We start from the raw sequence: 27,627 nt of genomic DNA, 5'->3' as shown, positions 1-27,627 counted from the left end.
TTCATATATTTTTGGATCTATATTGCTAGTTTCACATGAGTTTATGCTTTATGATCTTCTCATGGACAGACCCTTTTGCTACTACAAATGTCTTTTCTTGTCTCCAGTAACAACTGCTGTCTTAAAGTCTATCTGGCCTACTAGTATAGCTACTCCAGCTCTCTTTTGTTATTATTTCCATGGTTTATTTTCTTCTTTTACTTTCAACATACTGTGTCTTTGAAACTAAAAAATGTCTTGTGTAGAAAGTACATCTTCATATTTTCACTTAATCTAAGTTACTAATTTATACTTCTGAATGGTGTTTAGTCCATTTACATTTAGTACAATTACTGACAGAGTAAAATTTACATCTGCCATTTTACTATTTGTTTTCCACATGCCTTATATCTTTTCTGTCCCTCTATTTTTCCTCTACTGCCCTAATTTGTATTAAACAGGCATTTTCTAGTTACCATTTTAACTCCCTCGTCATTCTTTTTCTTACATTTTTGAGTTATTTTCTTAGTGTTTCACCTGGGGATTACAATTAACATATTACAACAATCTCATTTGGTCAATTAATACAAAGTTAACTTTGGTATTGTTCAAAAACTTTGCTTCTATATGGCTCTATTCCCTCTGCTCCCCTTTGTAACTTTGTCTTACAAATTATATATTTATATACTGTATACACATCCAATTAGATTTATAATTATTGCTTTTTGTCTTTATCTCTTAAAACACAAACTAGAAGAAAAGTTACAAACAAAAATATATTTTTTCTCTCCTTTATCTATATAGTTACCTTTCCCGGGGCTACTTATTTCTTCATGTGGATACAAGTTACTGTCTATGTCATTTCATTTCTACATGAAGGACTCCCTTAAGTACTTCTTGTAGTCTGCTAGTGACAAATCCCCCCAGCTTTTATCTCAGAATGTCTTACTTTCTCCTTTTAAAAAAAATGAGATATAAATTACAAAAAATCACCATTTTAAAGAGTATAATTCAGAGATTTTAGTATACCTATCAACACTACCTATTTCAATAATATTTTCATCACCCTGAAAAGAACCTTGTACCCATCAGCAGTTACTCCCTATTCCTGCCAGCATTCTCATTCTCTGGAAACCAGCAATCTCTGTTTTGTCTCTACAAATATGCCTATTCCAGATATTTCAGATATGCATGCTAAGCCACTTCAGTAGTGTCTGACTGTGTGGTAGCCCACCAGGCTCCTGTGTCCGTGGGCTTCTCCAGGTTAAGAATACGGGAGTGGATTGCCATGCCCTCCCCTAGGAGATCTTCCCAACCCAGAGATGGAACCTTCATCTCTTATGTCTCCTGCATTGGCAGGCAGGTTCTTTACCACTAGTGCCACCTGGGAAGCCCATTCATAGAAATGGAATAATATAAATACGTGACTTTTTATGTTTAGCTTCTTTCACTGAACACAATGTCAAGGTTTCGCCTTCATTTCTGAACAGGAGCTTTTCTGGATATACAATTCCTATTCAACCTTCTTTTTCTTTCAGCATTTGCAATATGTCATATGACTGCCTTCGGGCCTCCATGATTGCTGATGAGAAGTCAGCTCTTAATCAAATTGAAGATGCCCTGAACACGACGAGTGGCTTTCACTTGGTGCTTTCAAGATGCCCTCTTTGTCTTTCAGCAGTTTTACTAGGTTGTGTCTCAGTGTGGGTATCTTTGAATTTTTCCTATTTAGTGTTCATTGGGCCTCTTGGTTGAATGATTTTTTTCACTAATTTGGGTAATTCGGGGCTATTATTTCCTCCAGTGTTCTTTCTTCCTTATCCTTTCTCATTACTCCCCTTCTGGGAATCACATTATGTTCATATTGCTATGGCTGATGTTGTCCCACAGATCTCTGAGCCTCTGTTAGAATTCCTTATTTTTTCTTTCTTTTCTTCACACTGAATGATATCAACTGACCTACCTTCAAATTTCTAGCTATTTCTTTCTGCCTAATCAAATCTGATGTTAAGCCCCCATAGTGAAATTTTCATTTATTACATTTTAGAATGCCAGAATTTCTATAAGGTTAATTTTCTTTAAAATACCTTTATTCAGATAATCCATGTACCATTTAATTCACCAATTTAAAGTGTAAAATTAAATGGTTTTTAGTGGATTCACAGATATATACAACTATTACCACAATCAATTTTATAACATTTTCATCACGTCAACAAGAAGCCCCAGACTCTTAAACTGCCACCACTCTACATCTTTTACTCTCTCCCTAACTTAGCCCTAAGCAACCACTAATCTACTTTCTGTTCCTAAAAATGTGACTGTTCTAAACATTTCTGATGAATGGACTCATGTAATATGTGAATGTGTGGTCCTTTATGACTGGCTTCTTTCACTTAGCATGACATATTCAAGGTCCAGGTATCGCTTGCTGTTTCACCTAATCTATATTTTTTCCTTAAAATTTTTATTATTTTATTTTCTCTTCTCTTGTCTCAATTGTTGCATGCTCTTCTTTTATTCTTTTAGTGGCTACCCCAGAAATTACAACATAACTCTTTAGTGTATCAAAATATATTAGTACTTTCACCTTTTCCTCAATAATTAAAGAAACCCAAGGCATTGGAATTTCATTTACTTCTCCCAGATGTATCTCCAAGATATGTTATTGTCATTAACTTGAAATTTATACACACAAATGAATACATATCCATTCAAAAACATTAGTTATTTTAGATGGTGGGCATTCATTTAAATTTATGCCCATGTTTGGCACTTTCATTCCTATTTTTATTCCTTTAACCATTTCTACATTTCTTTCTGGGATAATTTTCCTTCTAGGTGAAAAATGCTCTTTAGTATATGCCTTCAGTGCAAATCTGCCAATAACAGAGTCTTTCTTTTTTTCACCTTACTAAAAGTTACTTTTAGTGGATATCAGATTCTATGTTGGTAGTCATTTTCCTTCAGCATTTTGTAGCTACTCTTTATCTTGTGGTTCAAACTGTTTGACTAGTTCACTATTTGTCAATTTGTCAATCCTTGAAGATAAGTGTTCTTGTTTTCCTTAACAGGTGTGTATATACATAATATGTCTTAACAGGGGCTGCTGCTGTTGCTGCTAAGTTGCTTCAGTCGTGTCTGACTCTGTGATCCCAAAGACGGCAGCCCACCAGGCTCCCCCGTCCCTGGGATTCTCCAGGCAAGAACACTGGAGTGGGTTGCCACTTCCTTCTCCAATGCATGAAAGTGAAAAGTGAAAGTGAAGTCGCTCAGTCGTGTCCGACTCTTAGCGACCCCATGGACTGCGGCCCACCAGGCTCCTCCGTCCATGGGATTTTCAAGGCAAGAGTACTGGAGTGGGGTGCCATTGCCTTCTCTGTAACAGGTGCATATATATGTATGTCTTTACTTTCAACAGTTTTATTATAATGTGCCTGCTGTTGCTGGTACTAAGTCACTTCAGTCGTGTCCAACTCTGTGTGACCCCATAGACAGCAGCCCACCAGGCTCCCCCATCCCTGGGATTCTCCAGGCAAGAACACTGGAGTGGGTTGCCATTTCCTTCTCCAATGCATGAAAGTGAAGAGTGAAAGTGAAGAGTGAAAGGGAAGTCGCTCAGTCATGTCCGACTCTTTGCGACCCCATGGACTGCAGCCCACCAGGCTCCTATATCCATGGGACTTTCCAGGCAAGAGTACTGGAGTGGGGTGCCATCGCCTTCTCCGATAATGTGCCTAAGTGCACTTTTTATATCTTGCTTGAGATTTGACAGATTTCTTGTCTCTATGACTTGATGTGTTTTCTATCACTTTTAGAATGTTCTTTACCATTGTCTTTTCTGCCCTCTATTCTCACTTACCTCCTTCTAGGCCACTTATGTGTGTATTATATTTTAACTCCGTAACTCCCATGTCTGTTGCCTTGTTGTATTTTCTAATCCTCTGTATCTCTGTGAAATTTATTTTTTTATCTATATTTTAATGGTCTCTCTATTTCCTCAATTAAGCCTAAACTAAGATTACCCATTGTTATGCACAAAGATATGTTTCTCCAAAATTTGTGTGTTGAAGACCTAATCCACTATACCCAGAATGTGACTGTACTTGGAATATCTATTTAAAGAGGTTATTCAGTTTAAATGAGGTCACAGGGGTGGGCCCTCATCAAATATGACTGGTGTCTTTCTAATAAGAAGGGACTGGTACACAGACATACATGGGGCGAATATTATGTGACACAGAGAGAAGACAGCCATCTTTAAGACAAGGAGAGAGGCCTCAGGAGAATCCGGCCCTCTAAAATAGCACCTTGATCTTAGACTTCCTACCCTACATAATAACTGTGAGGAAATAAACTTTTATTGTTTAAGCCACTCAATCCATGGGATATTGTTATGGCAGCCCTAGCAACCTAATGCACCAATTCATTGACTGTTTAATTTTGGTAAGCATAATTTTTAGTTCTATAAATTTCAGTTTTTTCCCATAGGACTCCCCAAGAATTCTTTGCTAAAATTCTTAATGTTATCTTCCGTTTCTCTGAATTTATTAAGTGTAGTTATTTTAAAACCTATCTGATTACTCATCTGGCTGAATCCTCTGTGTATCTGGATCAATTATCTGTAGATCTTCTTGGTTTTTCAGTTCCTTCATTTTCTCTTGTATCCTTGGTTATTATTTACTGATTGCTAGATACTGCAGAAAAAATGTGATGCCCAGGATACTACTATCTTCCTTCAGAGGATTTTTATTTGCTTTTGGCAAATGGGCAGTAAAGCTAGCAGTCAGAGTTTACCTGAATCCATATCCAAGAACTGAAATTAATTCAGAGTTGGTCTACCTACAGTTCTTCTTTATTCAGTCTGTAGCCCTTCAGATTCACAAGTAATGGGGAGCAGACTCCAGATGACACTGACATGGGGGCCCAGGCCTCTAGCTTTTGACTCCTAAAGACTTCAAAAGTGCTTTACAGCTTTTCAGTGTTTCAGCTGCCTCTTCCAGAATTAGCTTATGTCCCTAAAGAAAAAGAACCCAAACGCAGCTCTCATCATCTGTGTTTCAGTCTATTTGTATTTTCACCTACTTAGTCTTTCTTTTGAATTAAACTCAAATTATATATATGATAAATATGATATATATATACACACATATGTATGTATATATATATTCTGAATGCATATTTATGTATATGTGTGTATGTATATAACTATATCAAACACACATGTATTCATATGAGTGTGTAATATTCCTTTTAAAAAACTGAATGCTAACATAGCTTAGACATAGAATACCTCACTTTATTGTGCTTTACTTCTTTGCATTTTGCAGATATTGCATTTTTTACAAATTACAGGTTTGTGTCACTTTGTGTTGAGCAAGTCTATCAGTGCCATTTTTTCAATACATTTTAAAATGAAGATATGCATATTTGTTTACTGAACATTTAATAAGATTACACTATAGTGTAAAGCTAACTTTTATATGCACTGGGAAACTAAGAACTTGTGACTCATTTCATTGCAGTACTAGCTTTACTGTTGTAGTCTGGGGCTGAACCCACAATATCCTATCTCTGAGGTATGCTTGTATTTACATTATTGTTAAGCAACTAATACAAGTAATGCGGGGCCTGGAACGATGTTTTTAACACAGAGAAGATTCAAGTTTGTTTCTTCCAGGTACCTGGAGTATTTGCACTGAGAAACTTGGAAACACTAGCACACCAGATCATCATATCTGATTCAAAAATTTTAAATAATGCAAAGGTGATCTACAGTTTGCTTTCAATTACTCTTATTCCTAGAAAGTAGCCCCTTGGGGTCCTAAAACCAAATGATGGAGGTTTTCTAGTGTGATCTAGTTTTAGGGGCTTCTAAAGTCTAATGACTGTCCACCTAGAAAAATACTTGCACTTGACAAAAGCAGACTGTCAAGAGCATTCCTCAAGAAATGCTTCTTGAATGAGAAAGTAAGGACCTCTGAAAAACCGTTCAACCATAAAAGCAACACGCATACTGCACAAAGGGTCAAAAGCAACTCTTTTAGGGCTGTGAAAACTAACTAGAGCTTGAAAGAATCTGAACCGCATTTATTCAATAAAACTGTCTGGATCTTGAGCTTTGTGGTGTTTTAACTTGTTTTGTTATATCCCTGTTTCTTTGCAATAGACCACAGTAACTGTAAAAATAATCCAGCAATCGCTGGAGGATGCAGAACATTCAGAGCATTTGAAGAAATTCTTATCCTGTCATTAGCTGATCACTAAGCTAAACTATTTTATTTATTTTAAGCCATGAAATTAAAATATGCTTACTTCTTGGAAGGAAAGTTATGACCAACCTAGATAGCATATTAAAAAGCAGAGACATTACTTTGTCAACAAAGGTCCGTTTAGTCAAGGCTATGGTTTTTCCAGTGGTCATGTATGGATGTGAGAGTTGGACTGTGAAGAAAGCTGAGCACCGAAGAATTGATGCTTTTAACTGTGGTGTTGGAGAAGACTCTTGAGAGTCCCTTGGACTGCAAGGAGATCCAACCAGTCCATCCTAAAGGAGACCAGTCCTGGGTGTCATTGGAAGAACTGATGCTGAGGCTGAAACTCCAATACTTTGGCCACTTGATGCGAAGAACTGGTTCATTGGAAAAGACCCTGATGCTGGGAGGGATTGGGGGCAGGAGGAGAAGGGGACAACAGGATGAGATGGCTGGATGGCATCACCAACTCGATGCACATGAATTTGAGTAAACTCCAGGAGTTGGTGATGGACAGGGAGGCCTGGCATGCTATGATTCATGGGGTCGCAAAGAGTCAGACACTACTGAGTGACTGAACTGAACTGAACTGAAGCTAAACTAAGGGGAGATTTCAGTGACTACACACAGTTTAGATTACCAAGATTACAGAATCAGGCCAGGAAAGTCATCAAACAAAGAGCAACAACAGTCCACGGGGGTGCAGATCTGACTTGCAGAGTCATCAGCATTATATTAAAAACGTCTAGCTTTCAATTAAAAAATTATGAAGCATGCCAGGAAATAGTAACGTAAAGCCCATTCACATGAAAAAATGTAGTAAACAGAAACTGTACTGGAGAAGCCCAGACATTGGTTATACTAGACAAGGACTTTAAACCAATCATTTTAAATAATGTTCAAAGATCTAAAGAAAACTACATCCAAGACTTTAAGGAAAATCTCACACACAAAAAGACTACCAATAAAAATACAGAAATTATAAGAAAGGGGCTGCCCTGGTGGTCTACTGGTTAAGAATCTGCCTTGCAATGCAAAGGACACTGCTTCGATTCCTGGTCCACAAAGATCCCACATGCCTCAGAGCAACTAAGTCCATGCGCCACAACTACTGAGCCTACATGCAACTACTGAAGCCCATGTGCCTAGAGCCTGTGCTCTGCAACAGGAGAAGCCACTGCAATGAGAAATCCACACACCACAACAATGAGTAGCCCCTGCTTACCACAAATAGAGAAAGCCTGCATGCAGCAATGAAGACCTACCACAGCCAAAAAATAATATTTAAAAAAAATTGTAAGAAAGAACCAACAAAAATTTTGGAGTCAGAAAGTATTAAATGAAATGGAAATGAAAAATTCAGTAGAGGGGCTTAAGAGTAGATAATCCAGTATGAGAAATAGAAAAAAATGGAAGAAAAATAAATGCAGCCTCTGAAACGCAGTGCAACACCATCAAGCATAACAACATACAAATAATGGGAGTCTTAGTAGCAGAGGAGAAAGGGAAAGGGGCAAAAGTGTATGTGAAGAAATACTGACCAAAGATTTCCTAGTTTGATGCAAAAATCAACTGACACATTATATAAGACGTAAAATATCAATTAGGATAAACCCAAACTTAATCTGCAACATCAGCCCTTCCCTGGGTCTCCAGCCTGCTGGCCAACCCAGTACATTTTGGACTTGCCAGCCTCTGTAAGTTACATGAGCCAGTTCCTCAAAATACACACACATACACACACATATTGTATTGATTCTGTTTCTCTGGAAACCCTAATATAAAATTATCACAAAGAAAGAGGCACACCATAGAACCACACAGGAACAATATTTTGTGTACTATTGAAATTAATTTGGTATTAACATGAATGAGACTTATAAAGTCCAACACACTTTCACCATAAAAACACTCTCCCCATTAGGAACATAAAGAAACTTCCTGAACATGATAAAATGAGTCTATGAAAAGCCCACAGCTAACATCATGCTAAATGGTTAAAGACTTAAAAGTATCCACCTAAGAGCAAGAAAAAGATAAGGATGCCTGTTTTCACCACTTCTATTAAAAACTGTACTGGAAGTTAGAGCAATTAAGCAAGAAAAACAGATAAAAGGCAACTAAATTCAGATGAAAGAAGTGTGACTATTTCTACTTGCACATAATCGATTCTATACACAAAAAATCCAAAAGAATTGGGGGGAAAATCTACTAAAGCTAGTAAGTTTGGAAAAGTTGAACAGTTGAACATTAATACATAAAACAGTTAGTTCTAAACTCCAGCATGAATAATCCAAAAATGAGAACTATTCTATAACTGTAGCATTCAAAAGACTAAAATATCCAGAGTAAATTTAATCAGGGAAGTATAATACTTGTACATGGAAACTATAAAACATTGCTGAGAGAAATTAGAAACAACCTAAATAGACGAAAAAACATCCTATGTCTACATACTGCAAGAGTAAATTTAAGATTACAATATTTCCAAAGTGATCTATAAATTCAATGCAATTGCTATCAAATTTCCAATGGCCTTTTTTGAAAAAAGAAATGAAAATGACTATTCTCAAATTCATATGGAATGCCAAGGGTATCTGAATAACCAAAACAATATTGAAAGAAAAAAAATGGAAAACTCAGACTTCCTAACTTCAAAACTAACTAAAATGAAACAATATAACCAAAACAGTGTTACTCTGACCTAAGGATGACAAATAAACCAAAGGAATAGAATTGAGAGTTTAGAAATAAACCCAAACAGCTTTGTTTGGCCAACTGAATCTTAACCAGGATGCCAATACCAGTCTGTAAAGAATAGTCTCCCCAACAATAGGTGCTGGGAGAAGCAGGTAACTACATGCAAAAGAGTAGAGTTGGACCCCTGCTTTACTCCATACACAAAATGTAACTCAAAGTGGATCAATGACCTAAATGGTAAGAGCTAAAGCTCTAAAACTACTAGAAGAAAAACAAAGGTGTAAATCTTTGTGACTTCAAATTAGGTAACAGATTCTCAGACTTGATACCATAAGCACAAGGAATAAAAGAAAAAATAGACAAATGGGACTTTATCAAAATTTAAACTTTTGTGCATCAAATAACATTATCAAAAAAGTAAAGAAACTCTACAAAATGGGAGAAAATATCTGCAAATCATACATCAGATAAAAGTTCTGTATTCACAATATATAAAACAAAAACTCTTACAAGTCAAAAATAAAAAGACAAAGATCAATTGAAAAACAGGATAAGGACCTGAAAGGACTTCTCTAAAGAAGATATACAAATGGACAATAAGCACATGAAAAGATGTTCAACATGGTTAATCATTAAGGAAATGCAAGTTAAAACCACAGTGAGATTCCACTTCACAATAGTTACAATTAAAAAATGGAAAATAATAAGAATGGTAGCTGAGGATAAAGAAATAAATGGTTGTGCAATGAGGAAATTACAGTATTACACTGGTCTCTTTTAAGAGTCCCAGAGAAGAGATGATACTGTCTGTTAGCTCAAAAATACCAGATGTCTGAAATCGCAAATGAACTGCTGTTTTCAGAACCTGATAAAGTTGAATGTAAGCCTAAAAACTTAAGTGGCATGCCTGTGGGAGATACTTTAGTCTTACAGTATAATGATGAACTGGACTAATTATTCATGCCTATGAGGGTCTCTACTAATGTGTCACTATTGACTCTTACATTTCAGGTTATATCTACCCATCACCCTGCACTGTGATGTGACACTAATCTTGTTGGTAAGATTCATCTATACCATGTCTTGTGATAATACTAATGTTGATAATCACATCATGAGAAATGCTGGACTGGATGAAGCACAAGCTGGAATCAAGATTGCTGGGAGAGATATCAATAACCTCAGATATGCAAATGATACCACAGTTATGGTAAAAAGCAAAGAAGAACTAAAGAGCCTCTTGATGAAAGTGAAAGAGGAGAGTGAAAATGTTGGCTTAAAACAACATTTAGAAAACTAAGATCATGACATCTGGTCCCATAACTTCATGGCAAATATCTGGGGAAACAATGCAAACAGTGACAGACTTTATATTTTTGGGCTCCAAAATCACTGCAATGGTGACTGCAGCCATGAAATTAAAAGATCCTTGCTCCTTGGAAGAAAAGCTATGACCAACCTAGACAGAATATTAAAAAGCAGAGACGGTACTTTGCCAACAAAGGTCCATCTAGTCAAAGCTATGGTTTTTCCAGTTGTCACGTATGGATATGAGAGTTGGGACTATAAAGAAAGCTGAGCACCGAATAATTGATGCTTTTGAACTGTGATGTTGGAGAAGACTTTTGAGAGTCCCGTGGACTGCAAGGAGATCCAACCAGTCCATCCTAAAGGAAATCAGTCCTGAATATTCATTGGAAGGACTGATGCTGAAGCTCCAATACTTTGGCCACCTGATGCAAAGAACTGACTCATTTGAAAATCTTACCCTGATGCTGGGAAAGATTGAAGGTGGGAGGAGAAGGGGACGACAGAGGATGAGATGGTTAGATGGCATCACCGACTCAACGGACATGAGTTTGAGTAAACTCTGGGAGTTGGTGATGGACAGGGAGGCCTGGCGTGCTGCAGTCCATGGGGTCGCAAAGAGTCAGACACGACTGAGAGACTGAACTGAACTGAACTGGTAAGCAAATATACTGGGAAGTTGGGTTAAAGCCTCCTCAGGATGTATAATACTGATGGAAAAATAACTGCTCGGAGGAAGAACAGGATTAGCAAATCATAAGCTAACTCCCATGCTAAAGAGTTTTGTACAAGTTTATTTTAAGGTACAAACAGAATTCGGAGTGGGTTGCCATTCCCTTCTTCAGGGGATCTCATGACCCAGGGATCGAACACAGGTCTCCTGCATTGCAGGCAGATTCTTTACCATCTGAGCCACCAGGGAAGCCCAATAAATAAGAAGGGAATAATAATTAGTATAGAAGTTTGAGAATACAAGTAAGACTTTTTAGAGCATATTAGCTTTTTCTTTAAGTCTACCCCTACCCCAAACTGACCCCTCCAAAAATTCACAATGTTACTACTTGGCTCATAGAAATGCAGTAGAAGTGACACTACATGGATTTTAAGGCTAAGGTATACAAGGCAACACATTTTCCACCTGGCTCTCTATAGTCTCTTGGAATGCTCAAGCACTGAGCCCAGCCACCTTGCTTGAGGAAGCCTAAACTAGCTCATGTGAAAAGACCACATGAAGATGCCCAAAGGGCGAGGAATGGGAGCCCACTGTCCAACTTCCTGACAGTGAACATCATAAATGCTCACTGTATGTCACTAAGTTTTAGGGCATTTTATTACACAGCCATCAATAACTGAACAGGCTCAAATAATTTACAACCTAAAGGGAGAGATAAATAAAGATACAAACAACTAACAAAAAGCAGGATGTGATAATCACCATGCAGAATGTAAACAGAAGGCCTTGAAAGAGGACCATAAAAAATCAGTCTAGCTAGGCATGGCTCAGCTGGTAAAGAATCTGCCTGCAAGGCAGAAGACCTGGGATAGATCCTTGGGTTAGGAAGATCTCCTGGAGAAGGGAAAGGCTACCCATCCCAGTATTCTGGCCTGGAGAATTTCATGGACTGTACAGTCCACAGGGTTACAAAGAGCTGGACACAACTAAATCACTTTCACTTTCTTTCAAGGGACAGAGCAGACCGGGGAATAAGAAGCTTCACAGAAGCAATCTTCAAGCTATGGCCTAAAAGACACATAGAACTTTGCAGGAAAACAACAGCAATAATAAGAAGGAAGGTGCAGGAGAACTTGGTAACAAAGTAGCATATCATGGAATTCTTCAGAGACAGAAACTGAATTTCTGGTTTACTGTCTAATATTGAAACAGTATCAAACTATTTGAAGGACACTGTAGGAAATGTTACTCTAAAATGAAACAAGGCAGAGTTCTTGAGATTGACCTTAATCATGAGAAATTATTAGATTTCTTGCTGTTTAATCTTTATGCAAAGGGCTAACTCTGACCCCTAAGAAATGAAAGCCACTTATCAGTGCTTCCTTTGATGTACGGGCCAAGGCAAAACTCAGTACCTCGCTTGCTCATTGTCCCAGACCTAGTATCAGCTTAATGACAGCAATTCTCCACACTCAGCATTCCTTGGAGTTCTAGGGGTGATTTTCAGGGAGGCACTGATCTTGAACCTAAATGAAAAGAGCCAGGGACTAATAACAGCCATAAAAAGCTGAGAAAATTAATAAGCTGCTTTAATCACTGAAATTTACCCTGACTTTTCTGATAAGGCCCTAAAGATTATATTTATAGGCAACAGGCCGATAAGCCAGGAAATAATCATTACTTACCAAACCAAATCAAAGCACTGAGCTCTTCAAGCTGCTCGACAAGTAGAGGCACGCAGTCTTTCTGAGCTGCTTGCTGGTGGTCTGTTTGGGAAACTCACCTTCGATCTGGGATACCTCTCTCTAAATCAGTACCTGCGTGCTCAGTCGCTTCAGTTGTATCCAGCTCTTTGTGACTCTATGGACTGTGGCCCACCAGGCTCCTCTGTCCATGGGATTCTCCAGGCAAGAATATATGGAGGAGGTATGCCCTCCTCCATGGGATCTTCTCCATCCAGAGATTGAATCCGCTTCCAACCTGCATATCCTGTGTCTCCTGCACTGCAGGAGTATTCTTTACTTGCTGAGCCACTGGGGAAGCCCCACTAAATCAGACTTCCTCTTAAAATGATCAGGAAGGCAGTCCTTAAAAACCCTGATACTTTAAAACTGCTGTTCTCCTCACCTCATAAAACTTCTTTAAGGAGCCCACCAGGCATAGCTTCAGGCTATCCACAATCTCTTGATGAGGCATCTGGAATACCACTCGTGAATACCATTTTGTGAGGGTGCTGGGGCAGAGGTGGGGACAGAAGAAAGAGAAAAGATGAACACACATCCACAGAGGAAGGACTAGATCTGAATGTCAGCACACACAGGCTTCTGCATGTATCAGTCACACAAGTACCCAGCAAATGCATTTATGTTACATGTAAAATCACATGCTGATGCAAGGAAAAGATACATGTAAAGCAGCTACAGAATATAAATAATTGTGAATATTTGCTACCATACTGCTTTTAATTGAAAAAAAAAAAAAACCCTAGATATCCACCTACAGAGGATTAAATAGTGCTGTAGCATATAATAAATTCCATGCAGCAATTAAAAAGAAACAATGGACATTTATTTATATTGATATGGGAAAATGTCCAAAATATATAGTTTAAGTACACAAAAAATGAGGGACAGAATATATAGTAATATGCCACTTGTGTGTCCACCAGCTACCTGGAAGTGTTAATATGTACATAAAAGAGAACCTAAAAGTATATATATGCCAAATCTTTGGTGGTGGTTAATAAAAGATAAGCCATGAAGAATTTTCACTTTCTCAATTTCCAGAGATTTTTACATAAGCAAGCTTCATTTTTATAATCAGAAAAAAACAAACAAAATCCCTCATTTCTCGGGGGGAAAAATCCACTACCACCAAGACACAGGCTCCATTCTGAAAGGGATCACACTGCAGCCAGGGAAGAAACTTAAGACATGTGACAAGGAATTGCACAAATTAATACTATAGGAAGAGAGAGAAGGAAGGATTTTAGTGTACTTTTACTACAATATTGAATACTCAAAAAATTTTATGGCTTTATAGTAAGACTAGGTGTTCAAATAAGGTAACCAAACACAACAGAGCCAGGAGTGGCACTCACAGATTGATGCTTGCGACGAAGCCAACCACGGAGCGCATGCCTCTGCTGGGGTCATGGTAAACATCCATTCCAATCACCATTAACTGTTTCTGGGTCAGAAAGCAAAAAACAAACCAAAACATCCAAGTAATCTGTCACCCCACGTTGAACTGTTGTCTGAACCCCAAAGCAACATATGGAAGTAAGTTCTGGGGAGAGGGGGAGAAAGGGTGCAACCAAACTGAAATTTTTAAACACTGTGAACATAGTCAGAGATTGTCAAGATCAGGGATTGGCAGACTTTCTGTAAAGAGCTAATCAGTAAAGACCTTAGGCTTTGTGAGCCACACGGTCTCTGGGGAACTATGTAATTCTGCCACTGCAACACACAAGCAGCCACAGGTTGTAGTACATAAAGGAGTAAGGCTATGTTCCAATAAAACTTCATTTAAGGACAGTGAAAACTGAATTTCACCATTTTCACGTGTCTGGAGATATGTTTATTTTTCTCAACCATTTAAAAATGTGAAAACCAGTCTAAGCTTTTGGCCTATACGAAAACAAGCAATGAACCACTCTGATTACAAGGCAATGAGAATATGGAAAACTCTGGGAGGAAATTAGGAAAATAGCCAGGCAGGACTGTTTGGGGAGATGAACTGAATGAAGACATATCTCAGCATCACTCACCAGAGGAATATCTACTCCCCAGAGCTCACCACCCAATTTACAGTTAATCTGAAGTAAAATTTTCTGGGCCACACTTCGAAGTCTGGTGGGCTGACCAATGGTTCGGACATTGATGACCTGTAATACAGGGACCAAAAGATATGGGGAAAGAGGACACTAGCAACCTTTCAGACAACATAAACTACTCTAAAGCAAATACTACATTTGCTCAAGAAACTCCAGCTGGCAGATCATTTACTTTGCACTAACAGTTCTAACTCTAATTGGGTCTCTAGTCAGGCATGCGTGTACACACATGTGCACACAAAATGAAAATGAAAACCAAAAAACCAGCCAATAAAAACTTTCAAAAATATCTCATGCAGAGTAAAAAAAAAAATTAATCTCCATAGGAAAAGCCAGCTTTCCCCTTTCAAAGGGACGCCTATACTCTCAGAACCCAGTCATGTGAAACAACCTGGTGACTTGGCTGTGAACAAGCACAAGTGCTCATGTGGGAACATGAAAGCAGTATTTACAAAGAGCATCTGCTATTCCCAGGTTACTCTAATAGGAGAAGTTTCACCAGCTGGGTCTACACACGCTGGCTTCTAATGGTGACTTCAGTCTTTTTGAACAGATTTATCCCGCTTTTCCAAGCCTCAAGGGATGCTAGAGTTTCCATCTGCACCTCCTGCCTAGCTCCCACTCACCTGTGAGGGTACAGGAGTCTGCACACAGCACAGCTTTTTAATGGCCCCGTAGAGATCATCACGTGTACCCATGATGATGCAAACAACCATCTGTATCTTCCCCTTGAGGAGATAAAGTATATATAAGTCAGGCTTTGGAACTCTGAGGGGACCCTGATAGGGTTCTAGTCAGGGGCAGTTCAAGAGTCTGGAAAGCCAGAGGACCTTTAGTGTATAATGGGGGCTGAAACAAAGATGGTGGACATTCCAACACAGACAAAGGTCCTTGAACATGAATGGACCTTTGGGTTCACATTTTTTGGGTTCCAGGCTTCTTTGCTTAGCTATGTAACATGCTATGTTAAATTATCTAGAGCTGGTCCTGATTACCTGACTTATTCATTAGGAGACTTAAGATGCTTGCAAAAGACCAGACTTAAAAATATGAAAGGGTTTCTTATTAGTTGATGCTTTTAATTCCCGACATTTTTTTTTTTTTTTTGCCACTCTCTTTAGTAAACTAAGTGCCTTATGACATTCATGCCACAGAACTTTAACTAGGAAATAGGGAACATAATATCAGAAGAAAGGATTCAGAGCCAAATGCAGAGGAAATGAAGTCACTGCCAAATCCATAAGATCTTCCTAACTCTCTGATTACGATAGAGAAAAATATTGCCAGCAGCTTATCTTATATCAGTATCTTCTACCTCTCACTACTTAAGAGATCTGATATTAAAAACAAAGGATCTGACTTCCCTGGCGGTCCAGTGGTTGACTCCATGCTTCCACTGCAGGGGGCTTGGGTTTGATCCCTGGTTGGGGAACTAAGGTAACACATGCCGTGCAGTGTGATTTTAAAAATTGAAAAAAATTAAAGTAAGAGGGGGAAAAAAAAAAAGAGGCTCTTTCAAAATGTGAATAAAGGAAAGCAGCACAGAAGTAAAAAATTTGCCAACCTTTTATGCTACAATCAGAAATCAATAGTATACTATTCCAAACCAGATTAGTTTTAAATTAAGATCTTTCAGAGGACACACATTCCAGCAATCGTATCAAAGAACTTCCCAAGTCACAGAGAACAAAGGCTGTACACTGTGAGCCTATGGGCTGGATCTAAGAAATGGATGTGGTTTTTTAGTCTCTATAATGAGTCACAAGTCTTTTTTACATTAACATGTAAACTGCTAGGTAGATATACAAGTGCAAATCTAGATTTTTGGCTTCTATTGAAAAACAAATTAAAAATCAATTTGACAATGCTGGGCTGTTATCTGCAGTCATGGGGTTTACTCTCTTTATTCACTAGAGTTCCCTCCTGGCTCACTTCACTCTGGCAGACATCTGAGTTTATGACCCTGAAATAAAGAGAATAATGAAACAGAATGCCCGAAAGATGACAGATAATAAGACCAATATGACCAAGTAAGACCAAGTTACATTAGGAATGTAACTCATATCCATGTCAATATCCATGAAGATTGTTGGCAGTGCACTCTCATAAAAGGACCATGCCAAGGAACATGAGATGGGGGAGCAAGCGGAGGTACTAAGCTGGACTTTTCTTTTGAAAGCAAGGCAGAATTTATCAGGCCCAGGGAAGGCCACTACAGAATAAGAAGACATGGAAAGTCAGCAAGAAAATACAAAGAAAGGGAGAACATGAGTGTGCTGCTACAGATGATACACCCAGAGTGGTGGATCAAGAGAAAGTCATGACGCGAACATAACCTAATTCTAGTATTGATCTCACATGAACTGACTCTTCAATTCAAGGGCCAGTTATCTCCAAAATTTTTTGCCTGCTTTTGCTCTCTCCTTAATCTTCTTCCTCTGTTTTATGTACAGATAAGAACTGTAGGCCTGAACTACTAAGCTGTGAATACTATGACCTGCTCAGCTCTAGTGATACCATTCGGCTATCAGGAACAAGCTGATAGGCCCCCTGCCAAGTTCATCACTGGAGCAATTTGAATCTTAAGCCAGACCAGACTGTGACAGCTCAGTACTGAATCGTCCAAGATAGCACCTGGCCCAGGAAACTGCTTTCTGAGCACATGTTCTATAATGATAACAAACTGAAGTTAAGTCAGCTATTCTCTCGGCCAATTACATGAGGAACAGAACACTAGAGTGAGTGAGAATGCCAACACAGGAGAGAAGCAAACCCAGCCAAAGGGCATGTAGACTACTCTGTTAATTGTTTCACGTGCATATGAGTAAGACACAGGTTCCTGGACACCATCAACAGCAGACCAACAACCAGGGTAATATAAAATCAAGTATTCAAGTATTTCAAAATGGGCATCCAGAAAATTCAAGTTAATTTATACCTCAACCCCCAGCATGGATTGAATGGTTCTGACATAGGTCTCTATGCGATCATCCTTCAGTTCCACCCAGGCGGGTGGGCTCATACGCATGCCAATGGGGCCGGCTATCTTCTCCAACATGTTCACCAGCTCTCGGGCTTGATCCATTGCTCTCTTTGGGTAAAACAGTGCCCAGAAATGCATGGGGACCTAGGAACAACCACAAGCTATTTTTTAGTACTTCCCATGACATCTCCAACACGCCAACATCATTTCAGGAGATGTTACTCCAAAGAACAAACTGCTTTTCACTCTGCTTCAGTCCTGTCTTATCTAATGCCAATTACTAATGTAGATGTGTGTTGTAAGTACATTGTGGCATGCTCACAATGGAATACTATGCAGCAATGAGAATGGAAGCTCTATAACTATACTTAATGATATGGAGAAACTCATCAAGCAAGGTTGAAGAAAGGAAGGCAGACATCAAAGAATATATACGGTATGGTTCCGTGTATATGTTACATACAAACACGGCTTTAAAAAATTCAATGCTGTCAGAGGTCAGAACAGTGGCCATTTGGGGACTATGTAAGGGTAACAGGTAGTAGTAATTAGGATCATGGAGGGAAGAGTCTGGGGCACTGGTAAAGTTCTGCTTCTTAACCCAGTATTGATTACTCAATTTGTGAAAATTAATCAAAACTGAATCTCAGTGAACTCCAGGAGTTGGTGATGGACAGGGAGGCCTGGCGTGCTGCAATTCATGGGGTCGCAAAGAGTCAGACACGACTGAGCGACTGATCTGATATACATAAATGTACCTTTTCTTTAAATATATTTCCAAAAAACATTTTAGAAATAAAATGTGTATATTTTATGCATGGCCATAGCAACCAGGTTAGCAAAAAAGATTTTAGAATAATTATAATACCATTTTTTTCTTTAGTTGACTTGGTAGGAAACTTTTAATTTTACTTCTTTCACGGAAACTGTAGGGGAAAAGAGGAAAGAAAGAGAAAGGAAGAAGGAAGAACAAAGAGCAGTTGGCAATAGGCTGGCACTGTATGAATTACCACAGCAATTTATTTCTTTGTCCTGAATCTATGGTCAAGCAAAGGGCTTACCTCTGACAACTCATCAATTTGCTCTTGTTTGAAGGACCTTAGTTAAGTAAGTAATTCCATGGGAATTCAGTTGGTACTTCCTCTCAAAAAGAGGACAACTAAATAATTTCTGCTTCCTCACACTTCTAGGAATACTGGCCCTCTCTTTACCACCTCACAAATCACTTACAGTCAAGATGGAAAGGTCTCTGGTTACTTCCTTAATCCAGTTTAGTTCCGGAGATGTGATAAATGATATATTTCTTAAGTTAATTCTTTCCATTGGCAGAACACGTCCTTCAATCTAAACAGAAAATAAAGCACCTATGACACGAACCATCTGCAAACATTAGTTAGAAAAATGTTCAGAGGCTTGGTCTACTCTACTATATACACCTGTTCCGGTCATAACTTCTGAAAATGGTAGAAAAATGCAACTGTTAGCAGTTAAGAATCCATGTCAATAAAATTCTGAACACACACAGTTTTGATAGGCACTGCCCTTTAATTCGGAGAAGGCGATGGCACCCCACTCCAGTACTCTTGCCTGGAAAATCCCATGATAGGCTGCAGTCCATGGGGTCGTGAAGAGTCGGACACAACTGAACGACTTCACTTTCACTTTTCTCTTTCATGCGTTGGAGAAGGAAATGGCAACCCACTCCAGTGTTCTTGCCTGGAGAATCCCAGGGATGGGGGAGGCTGGTGGGCTGCCGTCTATGGGGTAGCACAGAGTCGGACACAACTGAAGTGACTTAGCAGTAGCAGCAGCAGCAGCCCTTTAATTACTGAAGCTCCCAACATGGTCCCCAAGAAAGGGATCAGAAAACATTGCATCTTTAGAACCAGAGAATGAAGGTAAAATGCCTATAAATTCAAGGTGAACAGGAAAATAATATTTAGAAAAATTTAAGTAGAAAATTAAAGAGAAGATGCTGTAATAAGACTAAACATAAACTATTATACTTTATACAAAAGAAAAACAGGAAAAAAAAATTCATATAATGAAAGACCAAATTAAAATGAAGAATAATAAATAAATCAGATCTAAATATCCAAAAGTAAGAAAATAACTAAATTGATATATCTATATGATGGATATTTTGTGACCATTACACTCACTTTCTAAGTGCACTTAACATAATCCTGTTTTTGCAAAAAATAAACAGCAATGTATACATTATAAAAACTGAATTGAAGAATGAGTCAAGAAGATCCCCAGAAAAAGAAATGGCAACCCACTCCAGTATTCTTGGCTGGGAAATACCATGGACAGAGGAGACTGGAGGGCTACAGTCATGAAAGAGTTGGATACAACTTAGTGACTGAACAACAAAGGAATCAGACTCATCTTTGCTTATGAAAGCAAAAAACTGCTGAAACTTTCTGGAGGGCAAAATACCAAAAAGTACTGGAAACATAAATATATATGTCCACTGACCTAGCAATTTCACTTGCATAAATCTATGAAAATAAACATCATGTACAAAGATATAATTATAAGGACGTTCACAGATTTTCATAGGAAAATGCTAAATTCAATTTGAATGTAAAAGAGTAAGAAATTATTAGTAAAATGAATTATCTTTTATCCATTAAAATATTCAGAAAAATATTAAATGACATGAAAAAACATTACAAATAAACTGAATAAAAAAAGAGGAAACCTCAGTGTGTATGCCCAGCAGTGGGATTGCTGAATCATAAGGCAGTTCTATTTCCAGTTTTCACTGCAGCACTGTTTATAATAGCCAGGACATGGAAGCAACCTAGATGTCCATCAGCAGATGAATGGATAAGAAAGCTATGGTACATATACACAATGGAGTATTACTCAGCCATTAAAAAGAATACATGTGAATCAGTTCTAATGAGGTGGATGAAACTGGAGCCTATTATACAGAGTGAAGTAAGCCAGAAGGAAAAACACCAACACAGTATACTAACGCATATATATGGAATTTAGAAAGATGGTAACAATAACCCTATGTACGAGACAGCAAAAGAGACAGTGATGTATAAACAGTCTTATGGACTCTGTGGGAGAGGGAGAGAGTGGGAAGATTTGGGAGAATGGCATTGAAACATGTAAAATAGCATGTATGAAACAAGCTGCCAGTCCAGGTTCAATGCACGATACTGGATGCTTGGGGCTAGTGCACTGGGACGACCCAGAGGGATGGTATAGGGAGGGAGGAGGGAGGAGGGTTCAGGATGGGGAACACATGTATACCTGTGGCAGATTCATTTTGATATTTGGCAAAACTAATACAATTATGTAAAGTTTAAAAATAAAATTAAAAAAAAAAAGAGGAAACCATTTAAATATATACCGCATGTGAGTATGTGCATGCACATATACATAGACCAAAAAAACTAAAGGTTATATACCAAAATGTTAACAGTGGTTATAGGTATTCTGATATAGCATGACTACAGATGAACATTTTTCTTCTTTGGCTTAAGTTTTCTACATCTTCAAATAATATTTAATAACATGAACACATGTTCAAGATACAATAATACATGAAAAACAAGATGCAAAACCATATATAGTATAAGCACAATTTTATAAGAAAAGATTCACTCTCACAGTAAAAAAAGTTTATGGAAACAAAATATACTGAAAATAATACTATCTTTTTTTATGTGCCTAAAATAAATCACTAAGATATTATCTTTGGGCAATGAAACTACTGATGTTTTTATTCCCTTCTTTACATTTTCTACGATATCCACATTTTCCTTACAGACTTTCCACTACTTTTGTTTAAAAAAAAAAAGAAAAACAATTTTGGGACTTCCTTGATGGTCCAATGGTTAAGGATCTGCCTGGCAATGCAAGGGACACTGGTTTGATTCCTGGTCTGGGAAAATCCCACATGCCTGGGGGTATCTAAACCTGTGCACCACAACTACTGAGCCCATGTGCTGCAAGTGCTGAAGCCTGCATGCTCTAGAGCCCATGCTCTGCAACAAGAGAAGCCACTGTAAGGAGAAGCCTGTGCACCACAACAAAGAGTAGGCCCGCTTGCTGCAACTAGAGAAAGCCTGCGCGCAGCAACAAAGGTCCACCACAGCCAAAAAATAAGATAAATATTAAAAAAAAATTTTAACAAGGAGTCAGTTCAGAGGGAAAGAGAACAAAAGACAGAATCAATTATTAGTATTTTAGGTATAACCTAGAGAGAAAAGTAAAAAAGCAATAAAAGCTAGTATTTACTGAACACGTGCTAGGTGTCAAATATTATGCTAACGATTTTACCATGTAATTCTGTTAACTCAATATCATCTTTATTTAACAGATAAAGAAACTATGAGATGCTAAGCAATTTGTTTCAAGTAACCAACAAGGCAAGAGGCAGAACTGAGGTTCAAAGCCAAGGACTCCACCAACTCATGCTGCCTCTGCACTGTCTCACACTGCATAAAATACAATGGAGTGGACTCAGGCAAACTGCAGGCAGAAAGGGCCACGTGAAAATTAAAATGTACAAGTCTGAGACTTTATGCCTATGAAAACAACAACAGTAATACATTCAAAGAAACACAAGTTAATCATTGGGAAAGAAAAACTTGCAGAGGGGGTAGAAAAAGACATAGAACGTTAAGAGTAATTTGGGCTGGAAAACTAAAAATGAGGTAAATTTTGAGGGTCAATATTCCTTTTGCTTGACTGGAAAGTAACAGCTCAGATCCTGGGAAATACAGAAGAAAATCTGTAAGAGCTAATAGCAAATTAAGTCAAGGAAATTCAATTATGACTAGGACCAAATAAAAAGTATAATAATAAAGCAAAAACTGTAAAATAAAGACAAGATAGGAAGTTATCACCTAGTCTCAGAAAGCTCTTAATTCTTTGTAATGATATTTCCTACCATCATATCTTCCAGTTTACCTTATGTACATCTTTCTGCAGATAGAGTCCCCAACGTGTCAGTTCATTGTTAGCTGTCTCATTTTTCGAAATTCTCTGTAGCAAGCATTCCAAAGCACTATGGTGCTGTTTGGGGCTCAGGTTGATCTGCTGGGTCAAATCCTGAATAGAATCAAAATGGAGATACTAAGCTATTACTTCTCTAGTATGAGATTAAAGAAACCCCAATGCAGAGAACATTTCCATAGAAAAATCTTTTTCCCACTAAAATCTGTAGAAATTTTAAAGTGTCTCCAAGGACTTTATTATAATAGCTCATGAAAGTGAATGAAGTATAAGGTTAAAATTTTAGCCATAAAAGAATTTTTTTTAATTGAAGTATAGTTGATTTACAATGTTGTGTTCATTTCTGCTGTAGAGCAAAGTGATTCAGTTACACACACACACAGATACAAAGTATTTAAAATTGTCACTGTTTCTTTCTCATGACATCTAAATCTTATTCTCTTTCTCAAAGCCATGTAAGGAGACTTGACTATACCTATTAAACATCGGGGCAGAAAAATGCCCTATGCCAGGCACGCAGGCAAACGTAAAACACATCTGGTCTTATACTTCATGTCATATGATACTAGTCAGTTAATGTCACTATAAAACACTTGTTTGGTCCAGGGTGTAACCCATAATAGGTGTTTTCTAAATATTTATTGTTGAATGAACATCTAATGGGATGAAGATTCAGAATCATGCAAGTGAATTCTTTCTTTAGCTTCTGGAACTAATGAACTGTGCGGCTGTTGCTCCCTGCGTGGCAGTCATTAGGGCAGTGAGTCTATGGGGCTATATAGATAGCTCTGTGATCATAAAGTCATTAGGTAACTGGGAGTTGTAAGGAAGAGCTTTGACCTACATACTGAAAGCAGAAGTATCAGAAGGTAAACATGAAAGAACTCTCTTATAGGAATTCACTTTAGCTCTTTACGATGTTACTAAAAACAATTCATGGCATCTCAGACAAGCCCAGGGGTCCAAAACTGGGACAGACAAGGACTGAGACAGAGGCAGAAGAGCAGCATGCAGGTGGAAAGACCCAAGCGGACAGTATGGAGGTGGAGCCCTCAGCGTCTGGACCCTCGCTACTGCACACACCTCTGCCTCCCAGCTACTGTGCCCTACGTGAGACCTCCAGGACGCCCAAGCACCACAGCATGAACTTCTATCCTCTAATTTCTCTCTCCAACTTGCTGACTTTTTGCTACATTATTTCCTCCATCCCTTCAAATAAACTGAAGGCTTACAGAAATGTTAGAAAAATTCAGTGCTCTCAAAGAACATCATTTATGGTCACATGACCAGCCTACAGTCCCCCATCAGATTGGGGAGGGTGATGCTAGAACTATTTGTATCCTTTTACCTTATAATCCAGTCGTTCTACTATTGTAACAACATTCCAAAGAAAGCTCTGGTCAGCTCTTTCCCAGTGTGTGGGAAGAGACACATATCACGCTTATGGAGAGGAAAAATGAACCTGCCCAGGTGATGATGCAAATCTGGCCCAATGCAAGCCATATCTCTATCAAAATGGTCTTGGGTTCAAAGCAGGCCCTTCTCACCTTCATGGCTCTGAAGTCCTTCTTCATCTTTTCAGGGATTCCAGTCATGAAGGAAAGCTCAGGGAGCAGCAGGATTTCACTTTTTAGCAACTTGGAGGAGAGAACAGAGGGAAAGCAAGGCAGTCAAAGAGGATCCTGTTCCTCTGACTGGTATAAGACTTTAGCAGGCCCAAACTGGTCCCACAGGGGTATAACAGGCACTCTTAGGAACATAAGACCCCAGAGAAGAGGGCAGGAAACACGACCAGTGTTTTATCCTTTTCTCACTTGGGTCACAATTGGTCACAACTGGTTGCACTAGGTAAAGAGAAAAATATTAAAACTGTCAAAAGCAGAGGGAAAACTAGAAAAACTAGAACTGTTTTTTCACTTGGGCCTCCAAGTAAGTAGGTGGATATCACACAATATATCCTATCAAGCTGGTGCCTCTGTCTCATCTTAACCTATTTTGATCTTCAGTCTCCACTCTGAAGACAGAGGAGTTAGGTGTCAAGGTATTTTTCCCTGGTCCCTAACCCTGTTAAAATGTCTCCAGCTTCTCTAAATGGACCCAGTGTTTCAATCTTCTTTAGCAGTCAATTCTCCTTATTCCTAACCTAACTCATTCTTTGGATGTTTAGTTTCTCACTAAGGGGTCTTCAAGAGTACCTCTGGGTATAGGAGACAGACAAAGAATGCACAGCTTTCCCTAACCACACTGTAATCATAGCCTCATGGCTCCCAGAGCCATGAAGAAGGTGAAGAGTGGCTGATGGGTAGAGAATCTGGCTGGAAGCATCAGCCTGACATGCACCACCACCACCACCACTCACCATCCCTTGGTTATTCTGTCTCTCACTGGGCCTGTGGATCAGCAGTGGCTGGTCCTCTTCCTTTACTGTGATCCCATAGTTTTTGCTAGAGCAGAACAGAGGCAGGAAGAAACTGTCAGTAGCAGCATCACCATTCTTACTGCAACACAGTCTGAGCGTTAACCAGGACTGAGGTATACTATTTGTATTATACCCTTGTCAAAGATCCATCATAAACTCACCAGAGTACATTCATAACTGGAAAAAGCAGACTCAAGTTAATGCAATTAAATAGAGAGGAAACAGGATAACAGCCCAGGAAAGAAATTCTTTAAAAACTGAATCAGGCCAACAAACAAAAAAATAAAAATAAAAATCTTCATCAGGCCAAAGGGCTTAGGTAACAAGAAAGGCAAAATGACAGTCAAATGATTAATGACTTGAATTTAATCTCTCCAACCAGACTTCGAACCAAAACAGAAAAGGAAACATAATTTTAAAGCTCTGAGATTATGAAATAACTTGCAAAAAGTACTAAAGGAAATAAAACTGTAAGGGTAGCAAATTCAGGTCAAATCCCACAAACAAACTCGTCAATCTTGGGTGCATTACCAATCCAATTACTTTTGACGTGTCCTGCTACATGTCACTCTTACTGGAGAACGATAGACCACGCACCAACCTGCAAGCCCAAGCCCAGTCTCCTTCCTCTACCTGTAGTAGTCCAAGAATGTAATCTCCGTCCCATCAGACATGATGAAGCTATCTTTTGGAGTCTTATTCCAATCCACATCATCAATACGATAGGTACGATTGTTATATCGGGTTATAACAATATTGCCAACCAGAAGCTTAGTGCACTCATCCTGGAAGTTTTCTTTGTTCTGCAAGTACATGGTGTGCCTTGGGAAAGAGACAAAAGACCTCTGGATCATATGGAGTATACACAGAGCAACATGAAAGGGACAGGGGATGCCTGTAAGTACTTGAGGGTTCCAAATGCCAACACCTAGTTCAAAAAGGCTCCAGCTGTCTCTTTTAGGAGACAGAACTCTCATATCTCTTTTTAAAAATGCCCCCCAAAGAGTGAAAAGATAAAAATAAAAACAACTGAAAATTGACAAAATCCACTACAGTCCTTAAAATAAGGTACTCTAATCATCAGAATAATCTGTATCATCATTATTAGGAGGCAGTCTACACAGGAACAACAGAACATTCTTAAAACTATATTTCTAGCTGAAGGAAGAAATTACAACTATTGGAGGACCACACTCATGAGGCAAAGAGGTGAAAAAAGGTCCTCGAAGATGAAGATGATCAGTGGAGGCTGAAGACAGACAGGGACCAGATACTAATTTCCTTGTGGGTCAGAGCATGGACTCTTCTGTGGGCCAGTATCACCCAGAGTATACTCCTTAGGAACACTGGTCCCTTGAGAAGTCTTGAGGGGGTGAAAAAGGTTCTACGATCAAAAAAATTGAGTCCATTCTTCAAATTATAACCCCTTCTCAGAGTTTCACAACATACACTACCACATCAGACTGCTACAGAAAGAGAAACATGTTGAGTTTCATTCACCTACAATTTACGAATAAACCCAGACTCCTCCCTCCCTTTTCCCTTTTAGTCCCTTGAACAACTATCACCATTCTAGGTGATTAGTATCCTGCTGGACTTGCTGCAGTTCAGTGATGAAAAACCATGAGAAACTTGAGATAGTTCACACTGACTACAGACGCTGGAGCCAAAACCTCGGTTCAAATCTTGGCTCTGCCACTTACCAGCATATGAGATTTTGAGCAAGTAACTTAACCTTGTGTTTCAGTTTCCTTGTGTCAAAGTGGATCAGAACAAACTGCCTAACTCACTGTTGCTAATAGAACTCCATGACTTTATTCATGTAAAGCACTGAGAACATAACACTGTGTTTTGAAATAAGATTAGAGATTTTATCACAGATCATTTCATGAATCTTTGCTTCCTATTTACATAGCTTTATTCAACAATACAACTATTTAAAAAAAATATTTTTAAGTCAAACTCTTCAACTGTGTTAATGGTTACATAACAGTATTTCACTAAGTGGACGGTACATTAATTCACTGGTCTTTCACTTTTTTAGTAGTAGTTCTATTGTTTCACTCTTACAAATAACTGACTGAACATCTTTTACAAAGATTCTTCAATACTTAAACTGTATCCTTGAGACAGATTTCCTATAAATGAATACCAGACCACCTGACCTGCTTCTTGAGAAACTTATATGCAGGTCAGGAAGCAACAGTTAGAACTGGACATGGAACAACAGACTGGTTCCAAATAGGAAAAGGAGTACATTAAGGATGTATTTTGTCACCCTACTTATTTAACTTCTATGCAGAGTACATCATGAGAAACGCTGGGCTGGAAGAAGCACAAGCGGGAATCAAGATTGCCAGGAGAAATATCAATAACCTCAGATATGCAGATGACACCACCTTTATGGCAGAAAGTGAAGAAGAACTAAAGAGCCTCTTGAGGAAAATGAAAGAGGAGAGTGAAAAAGTTGACTTAAAGCTCAACATTCAGAAA

At 38.5% G+C, this 27,627-nt stretch overlaps 1 protein-coding gene across 2 annotated transcripts in view; it reads right to left on the bottom strand.

The window, feature by feature from the left end:
* The window catches only part of PIWIL2 (piwi like RNA-mediated gene silencing 2), an 84,050-nt gene that overhangs the window by 17,189 nt on the left and 39,234 nt on the right, over positions 1-27,627 (bottom strand). For both annotated transcript variants that reach the window (XM_070794885.1, XM_070794886.1), the window contains exons 11-20: positions 25,768-25,956; positions 25,075-25,159; positions 24,263-24,352; positions 22,671-22,811; positions 18,963-19,076; positions 17,688-17,876; positions 15,376-15,477; positions 14,684-14,800; positions 14,015-14,103; positions 13,042-13,147 (exon numbers count right to left, since the gene is read on the bottom strand). In XM_070794885.1, the coding sequence (XP_070650986.1) occupies positions 13,042-13,147; positions 14,015-14,103; positions 14,684-14,800; positions 15,376-15,477; positions 17,688-17,876; positions 18,963-19,076; positions 22,671-22,811; positions 24,263-24,352; positions 25,075-25,159; positions 25,768-25,956 (1,222 nt within the window). The remainder of the gene's footprint in view (positions 1-13,041; positions 13,148-14,014; positions 14,104-14,683; positions 14,801-15,375; positions 15,478-17,687; positions 17,877-18,962; positions 19,077-22,670; positions 22,812-24,262; positions 24,353-25,074; positions 25,160-25,767; positions 25,957-27,627) is intronic.

Source organism: Bos indicus, chromosome 8 (assembly GCF_029378745.1).
Source record: "Bos indicus isolate NIAB-ARS_2022 breed Sahiwal x Tharparkar chromosome 8, NIAB-ARS_B.indTharparkar_mat_pri_1.0, whole genome shotgun sequence".
Lineage (NCBI taxonomy): Eukaryota > Metazoa > Chordata > Mammalia > Artiodactyla > Bovidae > Bos > Bos indicus.
This window is presented reverse-complemented; position numbering and strand designations above follow the sequence as displayed.